The sequence below is a fragment of the Anolis sagrei genome, chromosome X (assembly GCF_037176765.1).
Source record: "Anolis sagrei isolate rAnoSag1 chromosome X, rAnoSag1.mat, whole genome shotgun sequence".
Classification (NCBI taxonomy): Eukaryota; Metazoa; Chordata; class Lepidosauria; order Squamata; family Dactyloidae; genus Anolis; species Anolis sagrei.
This window is the reverse complement of record NC_090034.1, coordinates 72975969-72995895: the sequence shown is the minus strand read 5'-3', so window position 1 is coordinate 72995895 and position 19927 is coordinate 72975969. Positions and strand designations below refer to the sequence as shown.

The 19927-nt window shown below is 41.0% G+C and overlaps 1 protein-coding gene across 1 annotated transcript in view; it reads left to right on the top strand.

Moving 5' to 3' along the window:
- ARID1A (AT-rich interaction domain 1A) overlaps positions 1-19927 on the top strand; it is a 111558-nt gene that overhangs the window by 71506 nt on the left and 20125 nt on the right. Inside the window, exons 5-12 of the mRNA XM_060784496.2 lie at positions 4149-4389; positions 5781-5870; positions 6753-6917; positions 8547-8862; positions 9836-9981; positions 10076-10185; positions 15192-15401; positions 16063-16267. Of these exons, the coding sequence (XP_060640479.2) occupies positions 4149-4389; positions 5781-5870; positions 6753-6917; positions 8547-8862; positions 9836-9981; positions 10076-10185; positions 15192-15401; positions 16063-16267 (1483 nt within the window). The remainder of the gene's footprint in view (positions 1-4148; positions 4390-5780; positions 5871-6752; positions 6918-8546; positions 8863-9835; positions 9982-10075; positions 10186-15191; positions 15402-16062; positions 16268-19927) is intronic.

Here is a 19927-nt window from a genome sequence, read left to right as displayed (position 1 = left end):
CTCCATACTGCCAATCCCCAGAAAAACCCTCAAATGTATCACTGGATGTGGGTTGCATGCACACATTCCTGACTTCTTGTACTTGAGTCCAATCTAATGGCTCTTCATCCTCACTACTCCCAGACTCATTACTTCCAGTAAAGCCCATGAAATCCTCATCTTCAGTGGGAGCATTAAGTATGTCCTGGATCCTTTTCCTCTGGCGTTCTTCGTCAGACTCCTGCTCACAAGTAATCCCTTTGACACCTCTACTCCCATCTCCCTCCTCTTCACACATTTCACTCTCTGAAAAGCCTTCGAAAGAGTCTTCATCTGTGGGAGACATAAGTATCTCCCGGATACGCTTCCTTTGTTGCTCTTCCTCAAGCACCTGAGCACCTCGTTTGCCTCCTCTACTACTCTCACTAATAGTAGTATCGTTGCCAGCAGACTCTACTACAACACTCAGCCTCCTGTAGAATGCCAAAAAGTACCACCTCACTCCGGACAATGAAGATAAAGTTTATTGGGGCTCTTTCCAACTCTATCTCCCAAAGAGTCTCCCTATCCTGGGAGCGGTTTGCAGCTATCCAGAAGGAAATACAAAACTGCAGACCCCATCACTGAGTCCGAGCCTGATCAGTCCACGTCCTCTCCTTGGGCTTCGATGGTCTCCGTCACTCCCTTTGCTAGACTCCGGATCAGACCGATGCAAAGGTGGTTAATCGTCCACCCCAACCCATCTCAACATCACAACTCCAGATTTCTCACGATCCCGAGACTGGTACTCAAAACTCACCTGGTGGACACTTTAGATCAATGTATGCAAGGGCATTCCATTCCATCCTCAGCTTCCATCAGTCACAATAACGACTGACACATCCACTTTTGCATATGGAGCTTATACCAATGGTTTCGCCATCCAGGATCTCTGTTCCGGAAACAAGGTGGCCCACTACATAAACTACTTAGAATATCTGATGGTTTTCAAAGCCCCCTAACATTAACATGACTCATCTGCCACAAAACTGTTCAGATCCTCATGGACAACACGGTGACAATGTGTTACATAAACAAACAGGGCAGCACAGGTTCAAGAAAGCTCCTGCAACTTTCCCTCTGACTGTGGCAATGGTGCAATGACCACTCGGTGAACAATACAATGCTCCAGCTGCCAGGAGAGCAGAACGGCCTCATCGACACCCTCAGCAGAACAAAAATGGCATCCCATGAGAGGAAGCTCGATCCGACAAAACTCCATGGCATCTTCAACGAATGGGGGTGGCCGGAGATAGACCTGTTCGCCTCTCCAGAGAATGCCCAGCTTCCCCAGTATGGAGCATGCCTACCTCCTAATGCGTCCCGAGGATGTCTCGAAGATGCCTTCTTGCTGAACTGGTCGATAGCGTACCTTTATCTTTCTACCCATCCCATCGATCCTCAGGATCATAGAGAAGATACATACATCCAGCACTAACTATATCCTAATAGCTCCAGCCTGGCCCAGACAGCTGTGGTACCCAGCCAGCTCAAGATTTCTCAAGGCACACACTGTGCCCTACCACCATTGCTTCACCTCCTGACCAGACAACGAGGGATGATCCTCCATCCAGATGTCAGGTCTCTCCACCTCACAACATGGAGGATTACAGCATAAGCCACCTCCAGCCCACTCTCCGGTCCATCCTACAGGTGGCACACAAACAGTCGACGAGAAAGGCCTACACTTACAATTTAGCCCAGTTTCGAGCCTTCCTTCAATCCCGAGCAGACCATCTGTCGCTCCCATTGGTATCGAACGTCCTGTACTTCTTACTTACCATGATGGAGCAGAACCTCGCTCTTGCCTCTATAAAATCCTACCTTGCAGTAATTTTCTGGTTGATGCAATAGCAGGGCCACCCATCCTTGAACTACCTTATTAAGACTTTCTTTAAAATATACACAAACCTGCATCTGCCTGTCCACCCATCTATCCCGGGCTGGAGCCTCGAGCTTGTATTGTTGTAGTTCTCCGGTCCACCCTTTGAATTGTTTGCCACGGCAGACCTCCACCACCTCTCATGGAAGTGTTGGTTACCTCCACCTGTTGCCCTTTGGAGCTGGCAGCACTCCAGATAGATGAGCCTTACTTGTTCTTCTATCGCGATCGAACTGTCCTCCGTGCCGACACCACCTTCCTTCTGAATGTAGTCTCTGCCTTTCATGTCAATCAGGACATCATCCTTCCAGCCTTTTCCCAAAACCCCACTTCACCTCTGGAGAAGCGTCCACACCTCCTGGATGTCAGAAGGATGCTGCTTTTCTACAGGGACAGAACTTTGCCCACTAGAAAGTCCTCGAGACTCTTTGTCTGATATGCTGCCGAAAACTCGGCAAACTCAGCGTTTGTCCTACTGGATTGCTGCAGCCATTGAGCTGTGCTACCAGCTCGCTCAATATCTGCCACCACCACCCCAGTCCACCCGAGAGCTACAAGGAGCCTGGCAGCATCCACAACCTTTCTCAAGGGCATCCTACCAGATGCCATTTGCAAAGTGGCCATTTGGACCAACCCCATGACCTTTGTCTCCCATTATCGACTTGACTCTAGATCCTACCCAGACACTTCCTTCCGCAATAAGACACTGACTCTTGTTATTTATTTATTTATTTATTTATTTTTCAGACTTATATGCCGCCACTCCCCTAGGGCTCGGAGCGGCTTACAAAACAAACTGGAATCTAACAAAAATTAAAACAACAGATCAAAGGTCAAAAGCCTGTCGAAACAAATATGTCTTACAAGCCCTGCAGAAGGCTGATAAGTCCTGCAAGGCACGAACTTCTGGTGGCAGAGTGCTCCACTACTGTAAAGGCTCTGCGTCTAGTTGCTGTTAGACGCAAGGTTTTAAAACTGGGAACTTCCAATAAATCTTGGTCCTCAGAATGGAGACATCTCTGGGGTTGGTAGGGGGTGAGGCGGTTATCAGGATCAACCAATGTTTTATTATTTCAGTAGTATTTCACCTTAATTATGATCTTGATTGCTTATTGATGATGTTGTTTTTCTTGCTAACTGATGATGTTCCATCCTATTTTTTTTCCTGCTGAATAAGGTTATTCACCATTTCATAGAACATTGTTCACGTACTTCTCTGCCTGAGATACAGTGTATTCTATCGAGGTTTGTTCTTTGTTAAATGCCATGGCATATTGCCTCAAGAAAGGGCCACAACCCTTTTCTGATCTCATGGTTTTTTCACTGTGTACCTCATGCACTGTATTGTTATACTACCACACGGAGAGCATAGCTCCCCATGACCTAATGTCTCCATTCTGCCTATTACACTGTTGTACTAAAGAATTTATTTGCACACCTGACAGATTTTCCTGTGTCATTAAGTTGTTATTTTCTATAAATAAAGAGATTGTGTTTGCACCTATTTGATGTCGGTTCAGCAAATGTCCAACCAACCTGGATCTTAGCTCATTAGTCTCCATATGTGTGCATTCACAGAGTCCACAAAGAAAAAGGACAAGTGGCTTACCTGTAACCATGTTTCTTCGAGTGGTACTCTGTGAATCCACACAAACCTGCCCATTCCTCCCCTCTATGTATACCTCCCCCTTTCTCACTGTCTCTGTGGCGAAGGAACTGGGGAGCGTGCGGCCAGGGCTCACTTTTATGCGCTGGGAGGAGTGGATGGGCTTACTGCCAAAATTTGAAAGATTCAGCTTGGGAAGCGTTCCGTTAGAACAATTGTGGATCCCCAGGTGTTTTGGCCTTCAACTCCCAGAAATCTTAACAACTGCTGAAGTGGCTGGGTTTTCTGGGAGTTGTAGGCCAAAATACCTGGGGACCCTCAGGTTGAGAACCATTGTGTTAGACCCTGTGCAGGTGCAGTAACTCCATATGTGTGCATTCACAAGAGTACCACTCAAAGAATACTTAACACAGCATTTCATAGATGACATCTTGGGCTCTGCAATTCCTCAAAGGTTGCCTAGGACAAAATCTATTGGTGACTTTCAGCTAAAGCTATATTGTATCTCGCCTAATTGAAAGCAAAGTAATCTTGAAGAAGAATCCCATACATTTTGCAGCCAGTATATGGTATATGTTAGCCACCCCAGTCTCTTATTTCCTGTAGTGACATCCTTGCCTGTGTTCCTCTGTCTCTCCATAGGATCTCTCTGGTTCAATAGATGACTTGCCTATGGGCACAGAAGGAGCACTGAGTCCTGGCGTAAGCACATCAGGGATTTCCAGCAGTCAAGGAGAGCAGAGCAATCCGGCTCAGTCTCCTTTCTCTCCACATACCTCTCCTCACTTGCCAGGCATCAGAGGACCTTCCCCATCACCAGTTGGCTCTCCTGCAAGTGTTGCTCAGTCACGCTCTGGCCCACTTTCTCCTGCTGCAGTACCAGGTAAAACATTTTGTGTGCATGACATAGAGCTTGGAATAGCAGTTCCAGGATCCCCCAAGCTAACATGGCTAGTGGCCTTCTGGCTGGCTACATTCTGGAAACTAGTTTATTTTTCCTTGAATGTCCGTCTGTCTTTAAACATGGCCGCTTATTTCAAGGGAGCCAGTAAAAACCACTGGATAAAATGAAACTAGAATGATGTAGTAATTTCTTATTAATTTATTTACTTAACAGTATTTCTGTATCACTTCCCAACCCAATGCCTAGAAAAGAAACAAAATTTTAAAAACCCAATTAAAATAATACAAAGGAACATTTTTTTAAAAAAAGTGGGGCCACAATTACACCCTTCCCAGATATAACAATAAAATAATAAAATAACAACAACAAGTTTAAACACCCCACATAGCATCAGTTAGAAACACATAAGCCAGTTAGGTAACATAACCGCAGTTCAAAAGAACATATAAAACCAATAAACATTCAGTTCAGAGTTAAAGATTCATAATTTGAAGGTCAGAGACAGGCATTTTATAAATCATGGAGTCAAGTTCCATTTTACTTGCTGTTTAAAAGAGACCTCTTCAGCACCTAAAACAATTGGAAGGGAAGGGATGCAGCAGAAATGGCCTCCATGCCCCTTAACAAGGAAGGAGAAGGCATTTTGGGAGGCATGCTGATAAATCCCCCGGGGAGAATTATATGTATCCCATTATTTGCACTTTCCTCACTCCCTGGTTAGAGTGTCAGCCAAGAAGTGAAGAGATCCAGACTTCAGTATTTAGCCAGTCAGTATTTGTGAGGCCAAACCTACCTCATGTGCATCTGTAAGGATAAAAAAGTGGGGAAGGAACACTTCCTGGAGAAAAAACACATTCTAAATGTAACAAATAATATAACAGTAAATAAGAATAAGAGATATGGGTTTGGATTCTTTCTTTGTCAGACTCATGTGTATGGATCAGTTAAACAAGGATGGATTTATAAGTACAGCGTGCCCTTAGTATTTGGTAGGGTTTGGTTCCAAGAACCCAATGGATATTAAAATCCATAGTTGTTCAAATCACAGTGCCATAGTGAGCGCTATCATTCTGTTCTGTTCTATTCTATTCTATTCTGGAAGACAGTTATACTCAGCCACAAGAGATCACCTGTGATGATGATGGCTATCATCCATATAAAATGACTAAATCAAGGTTGACATTGTATTTTTAAAATATTTTCAAGCCATGGAGGGTTGAATTGGTGGATGCAGAATCTCATATGGAGGGTTGACTGTACATTTAAAGGTGAAGGTGTACTGCAGTAGGGTTCAGTCTTAATATGCCACATGGAGTTGAAATTATTTGGAAATGTACTTACAAAGAAGTCATTTTCTCTTTGTTGCACAGGCAGCCAGATGCCACCTCGACCACCAAGTGGCCAGTCAGACAGCATCTTGCATACCTCCATGAATCAGTCAACCATAGCCCCAGATAGAGGTGAGAGTGCAATTTACCATTGGTATGGTTTGTTTTTTACATATCCAAACTTTCAAGCATATTGTCGAAGGCTTTCATATTAAATACAAATATTAAAACATATTTGTTGAAACATTCAGTGGGAATATTGCAGTTTGGGAATGAACACTTTATTCAGTTAGCTGTTGTTTACCTTTGGAATACTCATTCCAGATCTTGAATTAAATATTTTGTTTTCACAAAAGGATACTTTTATGGGTAGAGATATACAGATGAATTTCAACCAGTTTCTTGAACTAGAAACCAGTGAAACTTTACTTTCTCTCTGAAGTTGGACAGAGAGTAATGTTAGAAAATTATCTAGTATCCTCTGTGTCTCTCTCCATCACCACCCTTGGTGTACAGGCAGTCCCTGAGTTACAAACATTTGACATTAAAAATGACTCATAGTTAAGAATGGAACTGAGACAACATGAAGTGAGAGAAATCTTCCCCTAGAAAGGGAAATTCACTCCTGAAAGAGATCTCATGGGGAAAAGTGTCTCCACTGAAGTTTTATCACCAATCCTTGTTTTCATAACAAGCCCAATTTCTCAAAACCCAATGATCACAGGGAAAACAAACACCACGGGGATGTTAACCTTTCTCTATGCTATTCAAAGCTTTTGTGTGTGTGGAATTACACTTAAAATGTACTTGTTCCAACTTACATACATTTTCAGTTTAAGAACAAACCTACAGAACTACCTTGTTCATAACTTAGGAGCTGCCTGTATATTGGTAACTTTAAAATCTGCTGATATGCTTTAACAAGAAATGTAATTTGTTATATTCTAGTGCTTGTATATATGTGTGTTCTGCATAGCTTCGTAGTATATCATTTTACATTTATTATTTCTTTAGGTTATATACAGAGGACTCCACAGATGCCTCAGTATAACTCTCAGCCTGGGTCTGCCTTATCTCCCCGCCAGTCTTCTGGAGGACAAATGCATGCTGGAATGGGACCTTACCAGCAAAATTCCATGAGCAGCTATGGACCTCAGGGGGGCCAATATGGGCCTCAAGGTGAGGGAAATAATCTGGTTGCTGCTGAAACATAGAAGCAACAAGCATGTCTTGTGCCTCTGCTAGGAGATAAGAACTAGGAATTGTTCACACACACACCCAACATTGGTGAACTGCAGTTCCCAGAATCCCTCCTCATTGACCAATTTCAACAACTTTGGAATGCTCTTTAACAATAATCACAGTTGAGAGTTTGAGTAACAGTCTGAACTGTTCAAAGAGGTAGCTGTTTTAATCTGCTTTAGCATAAAAAGGGATCCAGTAGTACCTTTGAGACTTAACTAGGCAGAATAAATTTCTAGCATAAGCTTTTAAGACACTGTCCACTGTATCCAATGCAGACACATAGTTGTGATTGATTTAAAGTGCTGGTGCTCACCTATAAAACCCTAAACGGTTCCGGCTCAGTTTATCTGGCCAAACATATCTCCCCCTACGAACCATCTAGGACCTTAAGATCTTCCAGGTAGGTCCTGCTCTCGGTCCCACTGCCATCACAGTCGCACTTGGTGGGGATGAGAGACAGGGGCTTCACTGTGGTGGCCCCTCAGCTGTGGAACTCCCTCCCCAATGAAGTTAGATCTGCCCCCTCCCTCCTGACCTTCTGGAAGAAACTTAAATCCTGGTTATGGGATCAGGTGTTCATAGAATAGTTTGTTTACTAGAAAAGACAAGGTTTATTGAACCAGACTTGGATTGTGTTGGATGACAATTTTAATTCTGGTTTTTTTAATCTGGCGAGCAGGTTCTGAACGTATATGTAGAATTATTTTAGTTTTGTGGATGTATTTATTATATGTTTTATATTATGTTTGGCATCAAATTGTTGCCTGTTTGGAAGCCGTTCTGAGTCTCTCTATGGAGGTCGAGAAGGACGGGTTATAAATGTTTTAAATAAATAAAATGAAAGCAGAAACTTCTGATCTCCACTTTGAGGTCATGATGGAAGAAATGGGATTGAACTAGTAAGGTCTGCCTGAGATTTGTGTGTTTCGTTCTTACTCTCACTCTAGCAAGTATACTAATGGACAGCTAATATAAAGCATCTTGGTTCCTGGTAAAAAATGTGAATCAGTTGATAAGGTTTAAACAAGCTGCTTGCTGGACTTAAGGATATGTTATTGTCATAATAGCCGTGTATGAAATTTAGGGTGCCTAAGCTTAATTTTAAAACAAATAAGAAAGAATTTTAAAATATGTACAAGATTATCCATTTAATGTCTTGGGAGGTTTTTTAACATGGGGTGTTTTAAGTGAACTGTGCTCTGTGTTGCTCCCTGAGCTCTCATCTACTTTTAATTATACACCAGAACATCTTACCTGACTAGTGTAGTTAATTTATAGACTGATCATAGATATCTAGATTGTGGGATTTTTTATCTTCAGCCTGGTTCTGATTAGTTCAGACATGAGATCTCTGCTGAAGGATGCACAGAAAAATTGTATGTAATTATAATATAGCTGCAGTGAGAGAGCTGATGCAAAATAAATCAATGTTCTGATTCTTAGTGTTGAGTGTCTCCTCCTTTATGTGCCTTTTTTTACAATTCACAGGTTGAATTTGTAAAATAAATAAAATAGCCAATATATTCTTCATGATTACTGATCACTGTCCCCTTTGTTTTGTAGGTGGATATCCCAGGCAGCCAAACTACAATACGATGACCAATGCAAATTACCCCAATCCAGGAATGGGAGGAACCATGAACCCAATGGGAGCAGGGACTCAGATCCATGGTCAGACTGGTGTACCACCCTATCCTGGTCTTCCCCCAGGGAGAGGTTTGACCCATCCTGCCATGGGGAATAGGCCCTATGGACCCAACATGGCAAATATGCCTCCCCAAGTAGGAACTGGGATGTGTCCTCCACCAGGTGGCAGGAAAGCACAAGAAGCTGCTGCTGCTGCTATGCATGCTGCTGCTGTCAATTCAATCCAGAATAGGTAAGTCTTGTGCATGCAGGTGTGTAGATTTTCCTAAATCTAAGATTAAAATGTCTTGTTCACTATCTCTTAGTTGAAAAAGATAAAATGCAAAGTCAGTATGTTGGCTAGTAAAGCTCATTCATATCATAGCTGTGGAAAAGAACTAAGGCAGGCATATTGTGATACCTTTACTATCCAAGTGGGCAAAAAATACACCAGATTTTGGGGTAACTGGGAGTGGCAGCTTCCTGTCAAGCAAGCTAAATGGAGGGAAGTGTCTTCCAATTCAGACACTGGCTCAAAATAGTTGAACCAAGGCAGATCAAGGGTGATGTGATAAGTTAGCTTTTAATTTATTACTGACTCATGCACCTGCCTAATCCTTTTTCCTGCTTGAAGGTGTTTGGGCATGGGTATTTGTGGGAAGCAGAATAATCGTGGGATTTCCTGTCTTATCACCTTCAATGCCTTTAGGACGCCCCCCCCCCCCCCGACATATATCAGCCACCTTGAAGCCCTGTGCTGGAAGGCAAGATATAAAACGTTATCCCAGTTAAGCCAATAAAAATACTGTAATAACAATAATAATTTATTTGTAGACCACCCTATCTCCCTGTCAGTTTTTTGAGAAAGCCTTGACTTTACTTGCAGCTAAAGTCAGTGAAGTACTTAAATTGTATTGAGAGGTTTGGGTAGAGCCAGTGGACCACCTCATATTTGTCGTACTTAAGCCATCAAGGAGAACTGTGCCTAGATCTCACCCTCTTTTTAAACCTGCCAGTGGGATTGAAAATCTGATACTATCATGAACGGCAGTTACAGAGAAAAAGATTCTTGCCAACCTACTGGTTTCTGCATGTCAGTGAATCCGAAAACTTGATTGAACTTGCTAAATGTGTTTTGGCAGTATACAGAAACCATTGATTACATACTCATGTTGGAAGCATATGCTCATGGTCTGGTATTACTAATAAAGGCATGTTGTTTTTAGGCCATCTGGTTACCCCCATATTAACCAAGGAGGAATGATGGGAACTGGACCTCCCTATGGCCAAGGAATTAATAGCATGGCTGGCATGCTCAATCCCCAGGGCCCGCCGTATCCATTGGGTGGGAATATGGCAAACAACTCTGCAGGTAAGATAGTCTGTACTCAATACTTGTTTAAGAACTTTGGGAATTGGGATAACACCCAGAAAAGCATTCTCATATTGATTGTTTGATTCTCTAGGGATGGCTGCAAGTCCTGAGATGATGGGACTTGGGGATGTTAAACTAACACCTGCGGCAAAAATGAACAATAAGGCAGATGGAACAACAAAATCTGAGTCCAAGTCAAAGGTAAACATTGGAAACATTTGCCTCATGTTTTTAGATTTCTAGCCTTATGACTTGAACCTCTCAGTAAACCCATTGAGATAATTGTTGAATGCTGAATCAACCGTTTGTAAATCCCATTGATTGATTGGGTCCGTTGTACTTGAGACTACTGTAGGAGTCAAGCTAATATAATTAGATTATTTTGAAAGGCAAGGGTTTCCTACTCCCACTTCCTCATTACTGACTGTTGAAAAATGTCTTTGTAAGGTTTTTATAAGAGCACTGTCAGATGTGTGTCATTCAGACTATGTTCATGCAGACTATTTCTGAAAATAAGGAGAAGATTCTTTGAAACTATTTGGAGTTGTGTCTCTTAATATTCTCCCTTATTGTTTACTGTTTACTGCTTCCTTGTGATTTACTTCCACCTTTGGACATGTGGAGCTATATGACTACAAACAATTTTTGACTGCAAAGATGCTGCTTCTCACTTTATTTCTATTGCATGCATTAATAGTTTTCAAAAGTGAACAAAATTTTCCTAGTTGTGGAAATTGGCCAAGTTATCTCCTATGAAAATGTACAGTAGCAGAATAAGCAGTTATACAGGTGCAACTACTATTTCGGCTCTAGACAAAAGTCCATGTTAATAGCTAGAATTATTCTCTTGGATTATTGATTTGCCCTGACAAAAATATCAGTAAAGGATGCTGGAGGCTCCATTTGAGTACCAACAGAGAATGTGAAGACCTTGTATCCATTGCTATAATATTAGGAGTTTACATCAAGAACTGGGCTGTATTGATTGCAAGTGCAGTTAATCTAGAGTTAGGTGCCCTTGCTAGAAAACCTTGCGGCTTTTGATTTTTTTTTTTTTAGTAAAGGTAAAGGTTTCCCCTTGACATTAAGTCTAGCCGTGTCTGTCTCTGGAGGGTGGTACTCATCTTCATTTCTAAGCCAAAGAGCCGGTGTTGTCCATCATTTGACCAGAATAAAAGTGCCATTACCTTCTCACCAAATGGGTACCTATTGATCTACTCACATTTGCAAGTTTTAGAACTGCTAGGTGGGCAGAAACTGGGGCTAACACCAGGAGCTCACCGGATTCAAACTGCCGACCTTTCAGTCAGCAAGTTCAGCAGTTCATCAGTTTAACCCGCTGCACTACCAGGGTAACCTGTCTTTTTTCCTAAAGAAAATGTTTGGGACAAAGAAGTCAAGTCTTTCAAACAATCATTCAATCTATATATATATAAATGCTCTGTGCATAACGAGTTCCTTAAAAACAAAAGAACCAATGAACGAAACCACACCAAATTTGGCAACAAAATGTCTCACAACACAAGGAGTGACCATCACTCAAAAATTATGATTTTGTCATTTAGGAGTTGTAGTTGCTGGAATTTATAGTTTACTTAAATCAAAGAGCATTCTGCACTCCACCAAACGTGGCACACAGGACTCCCATGACCAGCACAAAACACCAGAAGGATTTGGTGGCCATTGACATTTCGTTCATTGGTTCTTTTGTTTTTTTAGTTTGGGAGTTGTAGTTCACCTACATCCAGAGAGCACTGTGGACTCAAAACATTGATGGATCTGGACCAAACTTGGCACAAATATTCCATATGCCCAAATATGAACTCAGATGGAGTTTGGGGGAAATAGACCTTGACATTTGGAAGTTGTAATTTATAGTTCCCCTACAATCAAAGAGCATTCTGAATCCCACCAACGACAGAATTGGGGAAAACTTCCCACACAGAACCCCCATGACCAACAGAAAATACTTAAGGCCATCCAATCCAACTCCCTTCATCAGGGCAAGAAAACATAATCAAAGTCCTCCTGACAAAGAGCCATCCAGCCATAGATAGATAGATAGAGATAGATATGATTCTCACACACAGAGATATAGTATCATAGATTTGAAAGGGACCCTTAAAGAAGGACAATGATATGTTGCATGTTCCAGAGTAGGCAAATCAGACAATCTCCACATCAACACTGACAAAGAAACAGCAAGAAATACTGTTTATCAATACTGTTTTTCTTTAGATCAGGGGTTTCCAACCTGTGGGCCGCAAGACCTAAAACAAGGTCAGCAGCTCTAGATTATTAAATACGGTTTTCTGTGGGCGAGCAGATGGTGACTACTAGATAGCCTATGTTCTGTATAAGAAACTAGAGCTGATGTGGTCTATCCAATGCAGTTTTGTGAATCGGCAACCCAAATAACCAAACCAAATCTAAAGTTGACCAAAAACGGATTCGTAACCCTTTTCGTACTAATGTTGGAGAGTTGTCCCTTTTCAAAGTGGTCCCTGGTCAAAAAAAGGCTGGGAACCACTGCTTTAGATGCACATGTAGGACAACTGTGGCCGTGGTGATGCTGTGCTAATTAAGGAGCTCCCCAGTTTCTTAAAGTACCATTTCAAAGATGTTGCTCCTTTGTCCTTCACATTTCTTCATAGCAAGATACTGGCAAAGCTAAACAGGAATGCTGCATTGATATTGGCTGGGTTAACTGAGATCCATTTTCAACTCAGTTGCAAATAAACCCGATCTCTTCAAACTCAGAACTGGTCCTATGCTTCAGTTACACAGCATCTAGAAGCCTTCTGCTCAGACTTTGCAATTCAGAGTGCCAAAGGATGGAGAGATGCTGATTGTAAAAATGTTTTTGACACAATCTTTAAATCTAAAATCTAGCTAAATGGCACCATTGTCCATCTATGATGATGGCTTCAGAATGAAAGAAGAACGATCTCCATCCTAGAAAGTCAATTCAAAGTGAAATACTCATAATGATCCTTTCAAATATTGAATCAAATAAACTTTTCCTGTCTTTTAAAAGATGGAAACATAGAATTGGAAGAGACCACAAGGCCCATCCACTCCAATCTCCTACCAAATAGTAACTGCATCTTTAAAAAGAATGTATTCTTGTAATGAAAAAAGAACTGTATAAGGACAGTTAATATGTGTTGCCATCCACCCTGTGTGCTAGTGTCACCCCACTAGTTGTTAGCAATTAATTCCATTATTATAAGATGAACAGTATCGGCCACTGACCAGTGTTTCTGACAGAGAATTTTCCTCTGCAGCATAGTTGAGTCATAAGAGTTTGACCCTGATAAGGGTGAAATTTGGGGCAGTGTTCTGTTACTTCCTTCAAGGGAAATGACACCTTTCACTGGTGAAATGCTTCCTATGTTAGTTGAAAGGCTTGAGACTATTGTGGTGGAGGCTCCTTCTTTGGAAGCTTTTAAACAGAGGCTGGATGGCCATCTGTCAGGGGTGATTTGAATGCAATGTTCCTGCTTCTTGGCAGGGGGTTGGACTGGATGGCAAATGAGGTCTCTTCCAACTCTTTGATTCTATGATTCTATTTCTTCAGTGTTGCTCCGAAATCAGGTTAGTAGTAAAGAAAAACATAGCATGAATGGTACTTTTGTATAGAAAGAAGCATCCTTGCCTGCTGTATTCAGAGTTTACAAAAAATCATAAAAATTTTGTAAAAATAAAACACAGTAGAGGCACCTCTGATGGTCATTAAAAAAAATCAAAAGCCATAGCTGATTCAAATGGAGTAATTGCAACTAAAGTCACAGTAACAGAAATACAAAACCATTATTAATCACCAGAAACTGAGATGAACTGGGCAGATTTGAACTGGGGTGTTACGAGTAATGTCAGTTGGCAGTCACATAATCCTTAAGAGTAAGTTATCTACTTGCAGCATAACCTGACATCAAAACTCCCAAGGCCATCTTTTTCTTGTGAAGATGGAAACAATAGCCTATTCTAGGGAAGCTGGGCAGGTTCTTATGATACACTGACTGCTGATCATATATACACACACTATATTTATATCCCACCTTTCTCTACCCCGGAGAGGACTCAAGGTGGCTTACAGATAGGCAATAATGCAATGCCTTAACTACATTATACAATTAAAATACATTAAAATTAAAATCAAAATTAAGTACTGTATATACTCGAGTATAAGCCTAGTTTTTCAACCCTTGTTTTAGGCTGAAAAAGTCCCCCTTGGCTTATATTTGAGTCAAGGTTATTTATTATTTTACTCTGTCATCATTATTATTATTATTTATTACATTTATTATTTTACTCTATTATTAATAATATTATAATATTTATTTTACTTTATTATTATTACATTTATTATTTTATTTTATAATTGTTATTACATTTATTATTTTACCCTATTTATTATTATTATTATATTTATTATTTTACTGTCTTTATTATTATTAGAAGGATACATAAGCATATTTACACTGAAGAAGGTTAGAATAATGGTTTAATCAGAACTGGACAGTCCTATCTTAAATTATGTAAATTTTCAAAAACATTTAACCTACTGATGCCTCAATTAATGTAATTTTATTGGTATCTATTTTCATTTTGAAATGTACCAGTAGCGGTTGCATTTCTCACCCTCGGCTTATACTCGAGTCAATCCATTTTCCCAGTTTTTTGTGGTAAAATTAAGTGGCTCGGCTTATATTCGGGTCGGCTTATACTCAAGTATATACAGTACATTAAAACATTATATAGGGCTTTATAGACAAAACAAGCATTTTAAACAGTGTATTGAAACAAATTAGAAGTTGTGATACATTTCTGAGACGTATCAATTCATACTTGTTAACCTGGTTCTTCTGTTTCATGATGAAGTTTCTAGAGTTTTCAGAAACAGCACCTGATACAATGCATCGCAGTAATTGATTCTAGCTGTTACAAAAATGTGTAGATTACTGTATCATCTGTGGAATTGTCTAGTTTGTAATGAATATAAATACTATTTAGATCTCCACCGCAATCTTGAAATGATGAAGAATGTGTTTCAACACTCTGCTAATACACACACCTTTGTACATATGGGAGAAAACATTTTTTATCCTTTTGCCATGCTTTATGAAATGATCTCAAAATACTGCATTTCTTGCGCTCCAAATTGCTGTGATTCTCTAGTCTGCTTATTTCTCTTTTTTACCTAGAAATCTAATTCCTCCACTACTACAAATGAGAAGATTACTAAACTTTATGAGCTTGGTGGCGAACCAGAAAGAAAGATGTGGGTAGATCGCTATTTGGCCTTCACTGAAGAGAAAGCAATGGGCATGACCAACCTTCCAGCTGTGGGCCGAAAACCCCTAGACCTGTACCGTCTCTATGTTTCCGTGAAGGAGATTGGAGGGCTAACTCAAGTGAGTGAACAGTAGTGGGGAACAGTTAGATCACATTCAAAATCTGCCTGTATTTGGTTGTAGCTGTTTCTGGAACCCTTCTGAAGGTGATAACCAAACGCATATAGCTTCACAACCCAGGTGTGACACACACAGAGACACAACTAACTCATCAATTTCGAGTTGTTGTTGTTTATTTGCTCAGTCGTTTCCGACTTTTCATGACCCCATGGACCAGCCCATGCCAGAGCTACCTGTTGACCGTTGCCTATGAGCAAAATGCTTAGAAATAATTGAAAATAGTTTATAAACTATCTTCATTCCCTTTTAAGAATAAATATTTGCTTCTTTTTTGTAATATTATCAGCCGAGTTCCTATTCATGTACATTTCGTCATCCAACTCAGAAATACAGGTGAATTATTTACTATAGATTCACCTAGGTTTTACTGTTGATGATGTGGCTTGTCTTGAACATGGAAGTGTTTTGTAGTTGTAGTCCTCTCAGATAGACACCTACATTGTATACTGATTTTTAATCTATTATTAGAATAAACAGACAGTTTATCGTTTTCTTGCTTTCCCAAAACCTTATTGGGATGCCTGTTCATTTGCCTGTAAAAGGTTTTTGAGAGGGTTGTGTGACTTGGATTTAAAAAGTTGGCCCTTTTGGCTTTGTGCAGGTTAACAAAAATAAGAAATGGCGTGAGTTATCAACCAATTTGAATGTGGGCACCTCTAGCAGTGCAGCTAGCTCCCTGAAGAAGCAGTATATCCAGTGTCTTTATGCCTTTGAATGCAAGATTGAACGAGGCGAAGATCCTCCCCCAGACATCTTTGCAACTGATTCAAAGAAATCACAACCCAAAATACAGCCTCCATCTCCAGGTGAGTCACGTTTGACTACTGATGTCCGTTATTTATTGAGCCAGTCTTGCTAGATCGGTATCTGGATAGGTAGCTAGTAGATCAGATACCTAGTAGACCAGTGTTTCCTAATGTGCCAGACTGGCACCATATTTATGCCCATTGGATACAATTGTTTCTTTCCTTTCTGGAAATATTATATCCTGGCAGTGGTCCACGAACCACCACTTTGAATACTATTGCAGTAAAGCATTATTTGTGTGAAAGTACCACAAATGCTTAACCAGCTCTTTACTTCAGCCAGACATGAGAACTATGCCAATTCCACTGATACACTTTTAAAGGAACATTTACAAATTAATTTTCTAAGCAGCCTTCCTGTGTCCTCCGAAAACCATTTTTGATGGTATTTGTGATATCAAATAATATTTTTATAATAATTTTATTAATTATCCAAAAACATTAAAATGAGAGGGGGAAAGAATTTAAAAGGATAGAACAGGAACGGGAAAGGGATTAGGAAGGGAAGAGGGTAAAGGGAATGGGGGAAAAAGGGGGAAGGTTTATACACTTCCAATCACTTCATCGTGGTTTATTTTGTTTTTAGATTTCCTCTTCTTAGTCTGTGCTCCCCATCATCATTCATCTTTTTTGAGGGACAATTCTTCTTTTACATTGATTGAACTATATTATCATACTAGCTTGGGGATCCAGCGATGCCCGGATTACTCGAGAAAGGCATTGTTTGCTTTGGGAAATTTGGTATCTCTGGATACAGGGTGAACTACAACTCCCGCGCAGGCAGGTCATTCCGTAGCAAGTATGGTCCAGATCCATCGTAGGTTGGGTTCACAGTGCTCTCTGGATGTAGGTAAACTACGGCTCCCCTAAATCATGATGAATTCTTCTCAAACCTCTTGTTCAGTTGCTGATCAGTTCCTGTTTGCTGTGTGCCATAGGAATGAGTAGGAAAGGGTTAAGTGGGAGGCATTAGGTGGGATCGTGCAAATTTGGAGAGAGAAAGGAACCCTGGGATGTCCATTCTGGGATAAGAAGAGAACATCTAGGATGAAATGGTCCCCGAATGAAAGCATTCCTTGGGTCTTTGGTGTTTGGGGAGGACATTGGCAGGGAGTGGGCTACATATTCACAGTGCTCACAATAACCTGCAATATCAATTGAGAGAGTGCCTTTGGAGGCATCCCAGCACCTAGAACTATAGCCTGTTTATGGAGGCAGGAGGCTGTCTGTGTAAGTGGACACCTCCGGCACATATGTACATGCACACATTTTCACTTTTATTATGTGTTTAGATTCCAATTTCCCCTTAACATATATTCTTTGAAAGGTAGCCAATCTATTGCTTTCTTGGGTTTTCCTTGGTATTTTATTACTAAATGGGTCAATTTGTCCATATTCATAATATCCTGTATTTTTATTAGCCATTGATCTATATTGAAGGTGTTTATTTTATTCTCTAAGTTCTTTTATTTGATATCAAATAGTATTAATGAAGACTTTGGATGTCTTCCACTTTGCCTAGAACAGCTAATTGAGATTGAACACTACAACAAAGATCAATGGCCAAGCCATAGGAATGGCTTTCCCTTCTATGGAAACATCTTGTGCTTTGTCTAGAAAAGTGGTTCCCAACCTTTTTTTGACCAGGGACCACTTGGTCAGAGACCACTTTGACCAGGGAACACTCTCCAACATTAGTACCAAAAGGGTTATGAATCATTTTTTGGCCAACTTTAGATTTGGTTTGATTATTTGGGGTTCTGATTCAGAAAATGGTATTGGATAGACCACATCAGCTCCCGTTTCTGATACAAAACATATGCCATCCAGTAGTCGCCATCTGCTCACCCACAGAAAACCATATTTAATAATCTAGAGCTGATGTCTATCCAAGGGGTCCGGGCTGGTCAGCAACAGGGAAGGAATGGCAGGTGTCTCAAAAGGAACGGAAATAAAATAAAATAAAATAGATAAATAAAGAGGAAGAAGGCTTGTGGGCCAGATTTTTGTCCTTGCATCCCACTGGAGGTCTGTGGCCCACAGGTTAAGAACCACTGCTCTGGAATATTACATGTGTTTTTTAAAGACAAAACAGTATTACGTACTAGGCTTCAGCAATACATTTAATATTGCTGCCTAGCAAATTTCTGCATGAATCTCTGATATGAATATAATGTTCTAGGCGTGCTCAAACTTTGGCCCTCCAGGTATGTCAGACATTAGCTCCCAGAATTCCTGACCATTGGGCAAGCTGGCTAGGGCTTCTGGAAATTAGAAGTCCAAACACCTGGAAGGCCACAGGTTATGCAGGCTTGTTGTAGTATAACCCAGAATATGAAATCTGGGTTCAACATCTGTAATTGTCTCCTAGTATATAGTATGTTAACACAGGCAATATGTCTTTTTGTCTGAAATGCACAGCTTCAGCTTTGAAGCGTAGCTTGTGTTGTAGTCTTGTGGCTTCTGGAGACAGCATTGGAAGGTACTGCAGAGGGTGGGAGGACCACATGTCTCCCATTTTCCACACCACTATGCTTCTGTGGGCGATGTTGAACAAAAAGTCTTCTCTAGAACATCAACGACAAAACGCCCAGGAGTCTAATACATTGTCTCAGTTTCAGTGATCAAGAGTGAGAGAATTAATAGACATTGAAAGTGATTTCATGGGTGTGCAAAGGAAAAAATAAAGTAGTTCTCGGTAGATCATACTTTCTTGTCTTGAATAAATCTTAGGACACACAGTGGGATCAAGGGCTCACTACTGGATTGAATTAAATTTAACTAAGCATAATATGCTTCATAGAGAAAAATAAGTTACATATTTTGAAGAAGAGTACCAAAAGAGGTGGCAAGTGATGCTTTAACTCAGTGTTTCTCAACCTGAGGGTTGGGACCTCTGGGGGGGGGGGGTTGTGGGGGGGGGGGTTTCAGAGGGGTCACCAAAGACCATCTGGAAACATATCTTTCTGATGGTCTTAGGATCCCCTTTGGCAGGGAAGACTGAAGATCTCTCCGCCTGTCCTTCTCTTTCCTTTTTGGAAACAGACTGCGAATCCTCCCACCAAAAGCCTTTATCCGCTGTGATTGGCCAAGGGGAGGACTGTTTCTGAGACTCCAAGCAGGGAGGGGAGAGCAGGTGTGCTCAGCACATGACAGTGTGGTGCACATGTGCAGGTGAGGGAGGGCGCGTGAGGCTGGAGGGAGGCTTGCACCAGCGAGTCCCTTCAAGGCATGGGGGTCCTGGGTGGGAAGTGTGGCCCAATTCTATCGTCAGTGGAGTTCAGAATGCTCTTTGATTGTAGGTGAACTATAAATCCCAGCAACGACAACTCTCAAAATCCTCCAGTGTTCACATTTGGACATATTGAGGATTCGTGCCAAGTTTGGTCCAGATCAATCATTGTTTGAGTCCACAGTGCTCTCTGGGTGTATCTGAACTACAACTCCAAAACTCAAGGTCAATGCCCACCAAACCTTCCAGTATCTTCTGTTGGTCATTGGAGTTATGTGTGGCAAATTTGATTCTATTCGGTCGTTGGTGGAGTTCAGAATGCTCTTTGATTGTAGATGAACTATAAATCCCAGCAGCTACAATTTCCAAATGACAAAATCAACCCCCCCCCCCCAACCCCACCAGTATTCAAATTTGGTTGTATCAAG